General features: G+C 47.0%; 1 protein-coding gene across 1 annotated transcript in view; it reads left to right on the top strand.

Moving 5' to 3' along the window:
• CAPN9 (calpain 9) overlaps positions 1 to 15,598 on the top strand; it is a 301,607-nt gene that overhangs the window by 106,481 nt on the left and 179,528 nt on the right. Inside the window, exon 7 of the mRNA XM_086927144.1 lies at positions 13,478 to 13,563. Coding sequence (XP_086783270.1) covers positions 13,478 to 13,563 — 86 coding nt within the window. The remainder of the gene's footprint in view (positions 1 to 13,477; positions 13,564 to 15,598) is intronic.

The following is a 15,598-nucleotide window of genomic DNA, read 5'->3' as shown; positions in this document are numbered from 1 at the left end:
ACACTAACATTGTTAAAAAGCATAAAAAAATTGCTTCCTAATATATATAGTTTAAAGTAATGCATCTGAAATATTTTAATGTAGTCCATTATTATACTGTAAATTAAATAAATCTCACCAATATTCTATACCATATATACTTATATGAACACACATACATATGTATGTGTGTATGTCTATATGTCTATCTATATATGTATAATGTAACAAGATTATTAAAACATGTTTTTACATTATAATAATTTATTTGCTTAGTTCTGAACATTTACTACTATAAAAACACATCACACACACACACACATATATATGTATTTATATATGAAACAAACAACCACCTCCCACAGAAGCTCTATGGAAGAAGGCACGGACTCGAGGTGGTTCCAGATTCGGCATCTTTTTATTTAATCAGGTCGCCCTCAATCCCAAGCACAAGGAGAGACGCGTTTCAGCCTTCAAGAGGCCTTTGTCAATCTAGTTTGGCGCGGTCTTGCACCTGTATTAAGTAGCCCTTCCCACCGGACTGATGAATAAACATAAACAACATACTATAAAGTATGTGATCAACTCACAGACGAAATACTACATGTATAAATATATATATATATATATATATATATATATATATATATATATATATATATATATATATATATATATATATATATATATATATATATATATATATATATATATATTTTACACAAAACAAAAAAATATTAGCTATTCAATTCCAAAAGGTTAAATAAATTACTAAACAAATAACAGCTGGATGCTGGAAAAGTAAATTTACTATTCCAACTCCAGTCTGTGAAACAGTAGGGAAGGTGTTGAATTTTAAATTCCCCCCAGAGCAAGTCGTTGTTACAATTTGTGGAGTAATGGCATGCATTGTAACAACATGGTCATTGTAACAACTGTGTTGTAATGGTATGCGGTGTTCCAGTTTCAGGGTAAACGATGTTTACCGTCTGGAATAATAGGTTTATGAAGCAGTGGAGAAATTGTAGGACTTCATCGGGATAAATATATTAATATCCACTACAACAGTGCAGCAGTAGAGAAAGCATTGGACTTCAGAGTGGTTACATTTACTATCACCACTCCAGTCGGTGCAACAGTAGGGAAAACATTGAATTTTAGAATGGTAATATTTATTATTCCAATTCCAGGATGTGTTATTGTAAGTAAAGCACTGGACTTTGGAGGGATTAAATTTACTATTCCCACTCAAGTCTGTTCAACAATAGGGAATGCGCTGGATTTTGGAAAGGTGAGATTTACTATTCTCACTGCAGTCTGTGCAACTGTAGGGAAAGTGTTGGACTTTGGAGGGGTTAGATCTACTATTCCCACCCCAGTCTGTGCAGCGTTACGGAAAGTGTTGGACTTCGGAGGGATTCATTTTACTAGTCCCATTCTAGTCTGTGCAACAGTAGGGAAAGCGTTAGACTTCCAAGCGGTTATGTTTTCTATTCCCACTCCAGTCTTTGCAACACTAGGTAAAACACTGCGCTCCTGAGTGGTAAGATTTACTTTTCCCACTCCATTCTGTGCAACCGTAAGAAAAGCGTTGGACTTCGGAGGTATTACAGTTATTATTCCCACTCCAGTCTGTGCAACAGCAGGGAAAGTGTTGACTTCAGAGGGATACGATTTACTATTCCCACTCCAGTCTGATCAACAGTAGGGAAAGCGTTGGACTTCAGAGAGTAATATTTAAAAAATGTACTCTATGTCTGTACACAGTAAGGAAAGTGTTGGACTTCGTTTGGGTTAAATGTACTATTCACACTCCAGTCTTTGCAACAGGGATTACATTTACTATTCCCATTCCAGTCTGTGCAACAGTAGTGAAAGCGCTAGACTTCGGAGAGATAAGATTTACTATTCCCACTCAGTTTGTGCAACAGTAGGGAAAGCGTTGGTCTTCGGAGGGATTACATTTACTATTCCCACTCTAGTCTGTGCGACAGCAGGGAAAGTGTTGGACCTTGAGGAGGAGTAAAATTTACTATTCCCACTCCAGTTTGTTCAACAGTAGGGAACGGGTTGGTCTTTAGAGTGATTGATTTTACTACTTCCCACTCCAGTCTGTGCAACAGTAGAAAAAGTGTTGGACCTTGGGAAGGAGTAACATTTACTATTCCCACTTAAATCTGTGCAACAGTAGGGAAGGCGTTGGATTTCAGAGCGATAACATTTACTATTCCCACTCCAGTCTTAACAACAGTAGGTAAAGTACTTCACTTAAAACACATTACATTCTAGAATAACTCTACTAATTTAGAAACAATATAGAACTCTAAATATAAACATTATTCCTTAACATAAAATATATATAAATAGTAAAATAATAATCAATGATTATCCATACTTGTACTAACAATCCATACATGTAAAGCACAAACCATATCACCATTTAAGGTTTCAAGGCGCTGGGGCCGTTGGGAAGATTAAGTGAGATATTGTGCAGAGTCACATGATGCTGAGCTGAGCTGCACACCAGGGGTTGAACCGTGATCCCCGCGCTCCGGAGTCAGCCACTCTGGCTGCAGCACCACACCTCTTCCTAATCCAATTACAAAATTATCGAATTTATAAAATTCATAAACAATGTAATAATCAATTAAAAAATAATGCGTATTTAATTATAACTTGTTAACTTGCAACCCTATGTCCCTACAAACCTAGCAACCCACACCTAAAAAACAATGGAATTTAATAAGAATGTCACAATTTACATAATTGATAACCAATTATTTAGTTAATTAATAGGCAATTGTTAATTACTACTTGTTAGACCTGTCTGGCCTTTTTAGTAGCCCCTCCTATTAATTATTTATTTTGTCCCCTTTTTGCCCCTCATACCCTTTTTATCTTTTTGTGTCCACTGGATTTTTGTGGTGTTGGCAGGGGTTAGATGCTCTTTCGCCCTCATAGTTTTTTTTCCTGAGGCCTAGGTGCCTTTTCTGACTAAAATTCATCCAGACCTACAAAATGGTGGTTCCCAACTGCCATAACTGTCACCTCTGAGACCTGACCCATAGGATAGAATAGGGCATTCCAGAACCTTCTGGTCCCTTCTGGACTTCCTAGGGTCAGCCTATATAAGGCAGAAGGCTGGGCAGCCATTTTAGAGAGTGCCAAGTAGTGGGCATCTGTGAGGAGCTGTCTGGGGTGCAGACTGCAGTGAATAGGGAAGGGAGATCTGGTCAGGGTTGATGGTCCACTTAGGTCTACTGCTCGTACAGAGAATCTGCCTCCCTTGCTGCTGATCTGGCCCAGCTGAGAGAAACTTTCTTGTGGCAGATTTCATGGTTATGAGCCAAGAGGGGACGGTAATGGTGGGAGCGTCATAGGAGCACTGCCTGGTTGAGCGTCAGGAGAAGGAGCTGAGGTGTCTTCCTCTACCGTCTCTCCCACCACGTCTGGATTGTGAGGGAGACTGGAGCATAGTAACCCTTCACTTCACTTACCCGCGTTCCCGGATTCTGTTGAAGACCGGAAGGTTGTCCCGACATTGAGCCGGGGAGTAATTGGTTCCGGGGACCCAGTTCCTTGAGAAGAATCGAATCAAGGAGCTTCGTCCGGCTGCTGAGGTGTCCGGAGGAGTGAGCGCTGCCGAGGGAAGTGTTCCGCCGGCCGCGCATGACAGGAAGCGAGTGAGGCCTCTTTCCTGAAGAGGGCGGCGACGCGCTACAGTGTACTTGCTGCCGCGCACACTCCGTGAGGCGGGGGCTGGTGAGAAGTGTCTCCTCGATGGCGCAGTACTGGAAGGGAGTAGAGTCTCGGCTTCATTCAGCGGGAGTCACCCCAGGACCGAGGACCGCCGATTGGCATAAAAGATTACCCCCTTTCAGCTAAGCTCACCGGAACACCAGCGGACGAGAGGGCTCATCGCTCCGGGAGCTGGACAAAGGCCTGTACCTGCCACCGGGGGAAAAAGTCTGTGGTAATATCGAGGACCACCCGGCGGCAAAGAGAGGTCATTGACAGTTGACACACACACCACAAGTAAGCTGGGGAAGTGGGGCTCGGGAGGGACACCACTGCAGCAAGGTGGTTGTCGAGACAGCTGAGTCACCCAGGGGAAGAGGGAAGGACTGCCAGGGGTTCGTGGAGAAACCAAGACACTCTTTCTTAGAGGCAGGAGTCTGACCAAGAGTAAGTTGGTCCTGGAAAGTTCAAATCAGAAGCCAGGGAACCGCGTGCTATTGGGTATAAGGTCAGAGTCCTGGTAAAGACTAACCATCCTTTGATTCCTCTAGCAGCCCCTGGAACCCACTCTGACAGTAAAACTGCCTGAATCCCATCTGCCAAGGAGGGCGTGTGTGTGAATTGTAAAGTTGAGCCCAATTACTAACTGAGTTTTATAAATAGGAGAAGGTTGAAGAATTTTGTAGAAAACTACAGGGTGTCAATCCAAAAACGTTAGCACTGAGTGAGATTGCTAGGATCAGTGCTAAGGAGTGGGAACATAGCATCCAGTACAATGCAATGCAATTTCAAGTGTTTGAATTATTGATGTAATTAAACCAATGGAGTAACCTGAGATGTAAAGAAAAAGAATTGACAAAAGAAGTGTGAAAAGTATTAGAGATAACCAAAAGCTATTTTTATAAACCAGTCCATATTTTTCCACAAATTTGGTGTAGTGTCGTTTTTGTGTGGAAGTGCATTGAGTTACTGCTGGGTGGTGCGCAAACTTTACACTTGTGCTTCTAGGAACTGACTGTCGTACCATAGGCCAGGCTACCCTATGTGACTTGGTAACACTAGGTCCAACATGTTTGGTGTCTAGCGGTGGGATAAGAACTGTGGTTGTGACTACTCTGCAGTAACTAAGTGTGATCCACTGACCTACACCAGGAGTTTTCTCCTGGCGGACTTCCTAATTACTACTTTTGCTTTTTCTAAATTCATTCCTGGTGGAGGGTGGAGGTAGCTTCAAATTGCCCCTTGTGAATCTATTCTTTTTGTGTGCTTGTCCCTACATTGCTCTTCAGCAAAATGGAATTTGCTTTGGAAGAACTGGAAACTTATTCTGTAGCCCAGCTTAGGGACTTTTGTCAAAACATGGGAGTGTTCTTTAAGCGTGGTGCCAAGAAGGGGGAACTCCAGACCAGTTTGAGGGCTTGGGTGGCAGCACATTGAGAAGGGAAGGAGAAGGAAGAGGGGACGGACCGGGACACAGTCATAGGGGTAGAGGGATTGTTCCATCCTGAGATGGGAAACCTACTTCCAGGACCAATGACCTACTCAAGGAGGGGCAGTCGTGTCTCCGGAGGAAGCTTGACCGAAGCGGAACTAACAGACAGGAGGGAGAAAAGGCAGCTGAAGTGGGAGTTAGCCAGGTTAGAACAGGAGAGGGAGGAACAGAGGATGGCTCATGAGCTTAAACTAAAAGAGCTAGAACTCCAGGCCCTACAGTTAGGACCCTCCAACTCTCCGAATGGTGGCAGCGAAACCAGAGAACCAACCAGGGAGTCCAGACCCTACCTGCCCAAAGACATAGTTGCCAGCTACAGCCAAGGGGATGACATAGCCAAGTGGCTGGCTGCCTATGAGGTCTCCCTAAGAGCCCATGGGATCCAGGAGAAAGACTGGGGGGTGGGTTATACAAGTATATGCCTCCTACTGGTCGGGACACCTTGTTAGCCCTGGAACAGGAGGAGCAGACCCACTACCCCACCATGAAAGTAGCGTTAATCAAAAAGTTTGGGCTAACCCCGGAAAAATATCGCCAAGAGTTCAGGGGGAGCCACAAGTTAAGCACCCAAAACTGGGTGGATTTCCTGGACTATGCGAGGAAGGCATTGGAGGGCTGGGTACAGGGCAGCGAGGTGAAGGACTATGAGGGGTTATATGACCTTTTTCTTAAAGAGCATCTACTCGAGAAATGTTGTCCCGAGCTGCGCCAACACCTGGTGGACAGCAAGCTGACCAACCCCCGGAAGCTTGCAGAGGAGGCGGACATCTGGGCAAGTACCCGGGTGTCCTCAAAGGGGACTGGAGGGGATTCCCAAAGGGCTGGACAGGGCGCCCCTCAGAAGAAGGAGGGGGGAGATAAAAAGCGGGAGCTCTCCAAAGGTCCCCAAAACAGTTTCCAGGGAAAGGGAACAGGTTTCACCCCTAAGGCTAACCCGCCTTGAAACCCTCATCCTGGCCAAAGCCAGCAGCCAAGGGTTGTCCACTGCTTTGAGTGTGGTGGTGTTGGACATTATAAGGGAGATGTCAAATGCCCAAAGAGACCACCCCCTCCCACCGGAGGAAAAGCCCCGGGAGTAGCTAGTGTAGCGCTCGGGGAGGAGTTGCCCTTAGATAAGGGGGGTGAGTGGGCGGGTGTCACCTTAGTGTCCCTGGGAGATCGTTCCTAAGATCCAGGTGCCCCCAAATACTACCAAGTATGGGCAATGGATCACCATCAATGGCCAGAGAGGGGAGGCTCTGAGAGATACAGGAGCCAGTATGACTATGGTGAGGAGTCAACTGGTGTCTCCAGAGCAGGTGATTCCCAATGTACTTCACCCCGCCGCGATGGCTGATGGCAGAATGGGCCACTATCCTGTGGCCGAGGTTCCCTTTGAGTGGGAAGGGGTTGCAGGTTCACTTCGAGTTGCCGTAAGCCCTGCCGTGCCAGTCGATTGTCTGCTGGGGAATGACATGGAGCACAATGTTCGGAGAGAGGTGGAATACCGGACTCACTCAGAGATGCTGGGTACACCTGACTGGGCCTGTGTAAGCACAAGGTCTGCGACTGCCCGGAGAGGGAGTTCGCCCGGGTTGGAGCCTGGAACAATGGCCCAACCCGCTGCCAAAAAGGGACAGACCCGAAGACAGGAGAAGCCTGCTTCGGCTTCCACACCCCATGTGACAGATCGGCCACCTGCAGTGGTGAGCCAGGAGTCTGTGGAAGGGGAGGTAGTCTCCCTGGAGGACCTACCCATCCCTGCTGAGTGGCATGTGGAAGGAGGGACTACCAGGGAGGAGTTCTGTAAGGGCCAGAAGGAGTGCCCTACCCTTGAGGGACTGAGGCGACAGGCCGAAGCCCAGGCAGCAGGGAACGTTGCGGGACACTACCACATTTACTGGGAGGACGGACTCCTCTACAGTGAACCCAAGGTACCTTTCCCTGGTTCATCAAGGGCCTTGGTAGTCCCACAATGATACCGAGCCTTTCTGTTAGAATTGGCTCATGAAATACCCTTGGCAGGACACTTAGGTCAGGACAAGACCTTTGCTCGACTTGTCCCCCACTTTTACTGGCATCAGAGGAAAGTGGCGTCTGACACCTACTGTCGGACATGTGTATCCTGTCAAGCCAGTGGGAAACAGGGGTGAAGCTGAAAGCTCCCCTGGAACCATTACCTGTCGTTAGCACCCCCTTTGAAAGGGTGGGCATCGACATTGTGGGGCCATTGGATCCACCAACTACAGCTGGTCACAGGTTTATCCTGGTTCTGGTGGATCACGCCACACGGTAACCAGAGGCAATTCCTCTGAGGACTGTCACTGCACCTGTAGTGGCTAGGGCCCTGATGGGGATCTTCACCCGAGTGGGGTTCCCCAAAGAAGTTGTGTCCGACAGGGGGACCAACTTCATGTCAGCATACATGCGGGCAATGTGGAAGGAGTGTGGAGTGACCTACCGGTTCACCACTCCCTATCACCCCCAGTCAAATGGACTGGTAGAAAGGTTCAACAAGACTTTGAAGGGCATGATCAGAAGTCTGCCTGAAAGCCTGCGGAGGAAATGGGACGTCCTCCTACCCTGCTTGCTATTCTCCTACAGGGAAGTGCCACAGAAGGGAGTGGGCTTCAGCCCCTTTGAGCTTCTGTATGGGCACCCTGTATGCGGTCCTCTCAGCCTGGTGAAGGATGGATGGGAAAAGTCTCCCAGGAAGCCTCCCCAGGATGTGGTGAGCTACATGCTGGCCTTCAGGAGCCAAATGGCGAAGTTGTGGAAGCAAGCTTCTGACAACTTGGAGGCCAGCCAGGCAGTAATGAAGGAGTGGTATGACCACAACGCTCACCCGGTGGAGTTGGAGCCTGGCCAGAAAGTGTGGGTGATGGAGCCTGGAGAGCTAAGTGCCCTCCAGGATCGCTGGGCAGGCCCCTTTGAGGTGTTCGAGAAGAAGGGTAAGGCCACATACCTGGTGGACCTTAAGACCCCTCGACAGCCCCTACGGGTGCTACATGCTAATCGCCTCAAACCCCACCATGAGAGGCCCGAGGTTATCTTAATGATGGTGACTGATGGAGGAGAGGAAGCGGAAAGCGAGCCTCTCCCGGACTTGTTTTCGTCTCAGGAAAAGGATGGGTCAGTGGAGGGAGTGATTCTCTCCCCATCCCTAACTCCTGAGCAGCGAGAGGACTGCTGCCAGATACTGGAGCAGTACTCTACGTTGTTCTCCCTTGTCCCGGGAAGGACCCACCTGTGTACCCATGATGTGGACACAGGAGACAGCCCACCAGTGAAGTCAAAGACCTACCGGCTGTCAGACAAGGTGAAGGCCAGCATCCACGGTGAGGTTACCAAGATGCTGGAGCTAGGAGTTATAGAACCTTCCAGTAGCCCCTGGTCCAGTCCGGTGGTTCTAGTGCCAAAAGCAGCTCCACCAGGCACCACTCCAGAACTGAGGTTCTGTGTGGATTACCGGGACTGAACTCAGTTACCAAAACTGATGCACATCCGATCCCTAGGGCGGATGAATTAATTGACCGGCTGGGAGCTGCCCAATACTTGAGTACCTTTGACCTCACTTCAGGGTACTGGCAGATCTCCCTTACAGATGGAGCAAAAGAAAGGTCAGCTTTCTCCACACCTGAGGGACACTTCCAGTTCTGCGTGATGCCCTTTGGGCTCAAGAACGCCCCTGCCACTTTTCAGCGGCTGGTGAATCAGGTCCTCTCCGGAATGGAGGATTTCTCAGCTGCTTACCTGGATGACATTGCTGTCTTCAGCAGCAGTTGGGAGGACCATTTGAAACATTTGCAAGCAGTTCTCCAGGCCCTGAAACAAGCTGGCTTGACAATCAAGGCCAGCAAATGTCAGATTGGGCAGGGATCGGTTGTGTACCTAGGTCACTTGGTGGGTAGGGGAACAGTGCAGCCCCTCCAGGCAAAGATTGAGGCAATCATGGCCTGGGAACCCCCCAAGACCCAGACTGAGGTCCGAGCTTTCCTGGGCCTCACAGGTTACTACCGTCGCTTTGTGAAGGGGTATGGCACTATTGTAGCGCCCCTCACAGAGCTTACCTCAAAGAAACAACCTCGACGGGTAATTTGGACAGAGGCTTGTCAGCAAGCCTTTGAAAAATTGAAGCAGGCAATGTGTGCAGCACCGGTCCTGAGGGCCCCAGACTTCTCCAAGGAGTTCATTGTCCAGACCGACGCATCAGAACATGGCATTGGGGCAGTGTTATCGCAACTCAATGAAGAGGGTCTGGATCAGCCTGTAGTCTTCCTATCAAGGAGACTGCTTCCCCGGGAACAGAAGTGGAGTGCAATTGAGAGGGAAGCTTTTGCGGTGGTGTGGGCTCTGAAGAAGTTGCGGCCATACCCGTTCGGCTCGCACTTCCTGGTTCAGACGGACCACCGACCCCTTCGTTGGCTGATGCAAATGAAGGGGGAAAATCCCAAGTTGTTGAGATGGTCCATCTCCCTACAGGGAATGGACTTCCGGGTGGAACATCGGCCTGGAGTGGACCACGCCAATGCAGACGGTCTCTCTAGGTATTTCCGCCTTAGTGATGAGGACTCCCAAGGGGTTGGGTAGCTCTCCCCACTTTCAGCTGGGGGGGACGCGTGTTAGACCTGTCTGGCCTTTTGCGTAGCCCCTCCTATTAATTATTTATTTTGTCCCCTTTTTGCCCCTCATACCCTTTTTATCTTTTTGTGTCCACTGGATTTTTGTGGTGTTGGCAGGGGTTAGATGCTCTTTCGCCCTCATAGTTTTTTTTTCCTGAGGCCTAGGTGCCTTTTCTGACTAAAATTCATCCAGACCTACAAAATGGTGGTTCCCAACTGCCATAACTGTCACCTCTGAGACCTGACCCATAGGATAGAATAGGGCATTCCAGAACCTTCTGGTCCCTTCTGGACCTCCTAGGGTCAGCCTATATAAGGCAGAAGGCTGGGCAGCCATTTTAGAGAGTGCCAAGTAGTGGGCATCTGTGAGGAGCTGTCTGGAGTGCAGACTGCAGTGAATAGGGAAGGGAGATCTGGTCAGGGTTGATGGTCCACTTAGATCTACTGCTCGTACAGAGAATCTGTCTCCCTTGCTGCTGATCTGGCCCAGCTGAGAGAAACTTTCTTATGGCAGATTTCATGGTTTTGAGCCAAGAGGGGACGGTAATGGTGGGAGAGTCATAGGAGCACTGCCTGGTTGAGCGTCAGGAGAAGGAGCTGAGGTGTCTTCCTCTACCGTCCCTCCCACCACGTCTGGATTGTGAGGGAGACTGGGGCATAGTAACCCTTCGCTTCACTTACCCGCGTTTCCGGGTTCTGTTGAAGACCGGAAGGTTGTCCCGACATTGGTTCCGGGGACCCAGTTCCTCGAGAAGAATCGAATCGAGGAGCTTCGTCCGGCTGCTGAGGTGTCCGGAGGAGTGAACGCTGCTGAGGGAAGTGTTCCGCCGGCCGCGCATGACAGGAAGCGAGTGAGGCCTCTTTCCTGAAGAGGGCGGCGACGCGCTACAGTGTACTTGCTGCCGCGCACACTCCGTGAGGCGGGGGCTGGTGAGAAGTGTCTCCTCGACGGCGCAGTACCGGAAGGGAGTAGAGTCTCGGCTTCATTCAGCGGGAGTCACCCCAGGACCGAGGACCGACGATCGGCATAAAGGATTACCCCCTTTCAGCTAAGCTCACCGGAACACCAGCGAAGGAGAGGGCTAATCGCTCCGGGAGCTGGACAAAGGCCTGTACCTGCCACCGGGGGGAAATGTCTGTGGTAATATCGAGGACCACCCGGCGGCAAAGAGAGGTCATTGACAGTTGACACACACACCTCAAGTAAGCTGGGGAAGTGGGGCTCGGGAGGGACACCACTGCAGCAAGGTGGTTGTTGAGACAGCTGAGTCACCCAGGTGAAGACGGAAGGACTGCCAGGGGTTCGTGGAGAAACCAAGACACTCTTTCTTAGAGGCAGGAGTCTGCACAAGAGTAAGTCGGTCCTGGAAAGTTCAAATCAGAAGCCAGGGAACCGTGTGCTATTAGTATAGGGTCAGAGTCCTGGTAAAGACTAACCATCCTTTGATTCCTCTAGCAGCCCCTGGAACCCACTCTGACAGTAAAACTGCCTGAATCCCATCTGCCAAGGAGGGCGTGTGTGAATTGTAAAGTTGAGCCCAATTACTAACTGGGTTTTATAAATAGGAGAAGGTTGAAGAATTTTGTAGAAAACTACAGGGTGTCAATCCAAAAACGTTAGCACTGAGTGAGATTGCTAGGATCAGTGCTAAGGAGTGGGAACATAGCATCCAGTACAATGCAATGCAATGTCAAGTGTTTGAATTATTGATGTAATTAAACCAATGGAGTAACCTGAGATGTAAAGAAAAAGAATTGACAAAAGAAATGTGAAAAGTATTAGAGATAACCAAAAGCTATTTTTATAAACCAGTCCATATTTTTCCACAAATTTGGTGTAGTGTCATTTTTGTGTGGAAGTGCATTGAGTTACTGCTGGGTGGTGCGCAAACTTTACACTTGTGCTTCTAGGAACTGACTGTCGTACCATAGGCCAGGCTACCCTATGTGACTTGGTAACACTAGGTCCAACACTACTTAATTAACTCCCCACCCTAAAACCCTACAAACTCAGCAGCCCAGACCAAAAATATAACTAAGATGTATAATTATTATACAATTTACATAAATATTTATCAATTAACTATTTAATTATACATTAATAATTATTATTTTGCAATTATTATTTAATTAACTTCCCACTATGTACTCTTGCAAACTTAGCAACCCGCAACTATCATATAACTAAAATAAATCAATATTACATAATGTACATAATGAATAATCAATGCAACAATTCATAATACATTAATTCATTGTTAATGATTTATTACTTAACTGCCTAACCTATACCCCTACAAACTCATCAGCCCACACCTAAAGTATAACTAAAATATATGATTACACAATTTACAAAATTAATAGTCAATTAAATAATTAATAATGCACTATAAATGAATTGTTAATTAATTATTACCTTATTAACTTCCCACCCTGTGCCACTACAAATTTAGCAACCCACACCTAAAATATAAGTATAATGAATCAGTATTACATATTATACGTAATGAATATCAATCACATACTGGGCCAGAGAGCGAGGGGAGCCACTTCTTCTTCACACATCTCTTTTCTTGTAGCATCTAGTGGCATGGCATCTCCTGTGGCACCCAAAACAAGTCTTGCAGCTTCCACAATCTTCGATACAAGCAGCAATACCTCACTATACTGTATGCCCTGCTAAATAACATAAACAGGACAAGCACTTCTTTAAGGCATAGCTTGACTAATAAAACATGTCGGTGTAAGCTATCTTTTCCGTGGACCCAACACCTCTTTAGTTTTACAGTTTCTCATTAGATCAGGCCTTATAAAGGCTGCGCATCAATTAGAAAGTCTCTGTCGCCAATTTTCACCAGAATGGCGAGTTCACAATGCTACAGTCGGCGTTACAGAAATTAAACTCTCCATCCTAGGTATTAATAGTTTTCTGTTCATGTTTTTAAAAGATTATTTCTAAGAGCTTTACCTGCTCCTTTTCGCTGGATGTAACTGGCTTGTGTTTGGCTACAGCGTTATAGCCTGCTGCTGAAGGCTATACCAGTTATTAAAGGCCCTGATCCCGAGGCGTGAGCCTATAACAAGGGGGAAGGCCTTAAACAACAGGTATAGCCTGAGGCAGAAGGTCTATAAGGCTATTAGAACCTCACCCACTGAGGGTAGAATGTTCCAAATTAAAAAGGGAAATACATGAAGACAAACATTGGAATATTGGAGCTCCGGCTTATACAGCCATTATAAGCCCGGAACTACTCCATTGTCTTCAATGGCATTCTCAACTTTCCAATGTTCTAATAAGTAATATAGCTAATGCTTTAACAATGAAATGTAACAATACAATAAGTATATGCATAACAAAAACAAAAGATATGTATACAACCTTTAAATGAAGAAGGGAATCAGAATGAGTTTGGGGGCTACCATTATTTTCTGTTTACTGACTAAGTCATAAGCAGTGGCTTACTAGACAGGTGAAGAAGTGATGTAATTATATGATTTACCTTTGACTATGTATCTGGGACACTTGAGTTTTCTTAGGATCAATTATTCCTGAAATCTCTGACCTCCTGTTCTCCCAACCACCTTCTCTTTGTCTTGTTAAAATCCTGAAAACTCTCTTGTAAATGATTGTAGTTAAATGTACCCACTTGTTATTTTCTTGTTATAGGTAGAGTACAGAGGCAAGAAGGTTCGGCTTGTTCGCATCAGAAACCCATGGGGTCAGGTGGAGTGGAATGGCCCTTGGAGTGACAAGTCAGTATACCGGCAGTATCACACATTATAAATAGGAAGAGACATATCTGTTTTTTTATATGACTCTGACCCTATGTTAGTATCAGAACATATAGTAAATCGTCAAAGTGATATACCACCACTACATCATATGCATTATACCTCATGACAATAACATTGCATCTATTATAAAAAACAAGCCACTTCATATAGGGAAGGAGATGTGGATTTATGAACAGCAAATATATGCTTATCTTGCAATTATAGTATTTTTATATATGGATCTCATTGAGAGCCACTATCGTTAATTTCAGTTTCTGAATCTCATAACCCACTTGTATGACAAAGCAGCAGTTGATAACAAAAATAGTTACCCACTGTTGTGATATCATAAAGGCCTTCCAGACCACCAGGCTGACAGGGCTCTCTGAGAGCCTGGCAGCACACCCCTGCTCCTCTGTTTTGAATGATAGCAGACATCACAACTGCAAGAGGGTCAAGGAAGGCAGGTGGAAGTGGTGGTGGTTGCTCAAGGATGGCAGGAACATTTTTTATGATTTTCTAGTGAAATGTCATAATAGATGTGATTGTTTAATGGCTTATATTTTATATTGTAGTATAAAGAGTGTGATTAAAGCTATTCGCTGAAACACGTCAGTCCTTATTGAAAACAAGGATGATGTAAAAGAAATGCTTTAATATGCGCAATTATTAATTAAAGGAGAATTTGACTCACCAAAAAACAGCGGTGCCATCTGTGAGTCGTGTGCCGCTAAGACTAACATCCGTGAGGAGGACGCCAGAGGGAAGACATATATATATAAATATTATAATATAAATTCATTTCTCCTGAGGCACAGCCAGGAGCCACGAATTGTGATTGTTTTTAATACTGCCTGAACTTGTGTTTTAAAACTGTTTGCTTACTTGCTCTTGGCATCGCGCATTTCACTGGCTTTCTGACACCCCTGCACAGCGGATTTAGCGCTGGTGCGGGCGAGGTGTTTGTGTTTACATTTGCCGCCATTTCCGCACTCTCCTGGACACGCCCACCGGCGCTGGCCACGCCCCTTTTCCGCCAAAGCCTATTAAAGCGCTGAACACTAGCGCAGCTCCGTTCATTCATTTCTCCTGAGGCACAGCCGGGAGCCACGAATTGTGATTGTTTTTAATACTGCCTGAACTTGTGTTTTAAAACTGTTTGCTCACTTGCTCTTGGCATCGCGCATTTCACTGGCTTTCTGACACCCCTGCACAGCGGATTTAGCGCTGGTGCGGGTGAGGTGTTTGTGTTTACATTTGCCGCCATTTCCGCACTCTCCTGGACACGCCCATCGGCGCTGGCCACGCCCCTTTTCCGCCAAAGCCTATTAAAGCGCTGAACACTAGCGCAGCTCCGTTCATTCATTTCTCCTGAGGCACAGCCGGGAGCCACGAATTGTGATTGTTTTTAATACTGCCTGAACTTGTGTTTTAAAACTGTTTGCTTACTTGCTCTTGGCATCGCGCATTTCACTGGCTTTCTGACACCCCTGCACAGCGGATTTAGCGCTGGTGCGGGCGAGGTGTTTGTGTTTACATTTGCCGCCATTTCCGCACTCTCCTGGCCACGCCCACCGGCGCTGGCCACGCCCCTTTTCCGCCAAAGCCTATTAAAGCGCTGAACACTAGCGCGGCTCCGTTCATTCATTTCTCCTGAGGCACAGCCGGGAGCCACGAATTGTGATTGTTTTTAATACTGCCTGAACTTGTGTTTTAAAACTGTTTGCTTACTTGCTCTTGGCATCGCGCATTTAACTGGCTTTCTGACACCCCTGCACAGCGGATTTAGCGCTGGTGCGAGGGAGGTGTTTGTGTTTACATTTGCCGCCATTTCCGCACTCTCCTGGACACGCCCACCGGCGCTGGCCACGCCCCTTTCCCAACCCTCTCCTCACCTATACATAGGATGTGCCCCTACCGGAAGCGCAGCGGACGAGCGCAGCGGGCGCGACGATTGCGCGCCGAAGGCGCGCCTAAGGCAAGCCCGTCTGCGGCCGGCCGGGGCCTGGGGCCT

Source organism: Lissotriton vulgaris, chromosome 6 (genome assembly GCF_964263255.1).
Source record: "Lissotriton vulgaris chromosome 6, aLisVul1.2, whole genome shotgun sequence".
In the NCBI taxonomy this organism is placed as follows: domain Eukaryota; kingdom Metazoa; phylum Chordata; class Amphibia; order Caudata; family Salamandridae; genus Lissotriton; species Lissotriton vulgaris.
This window is presented reverse-complemented; position numbering and strand designations above follow the sequence as displayed.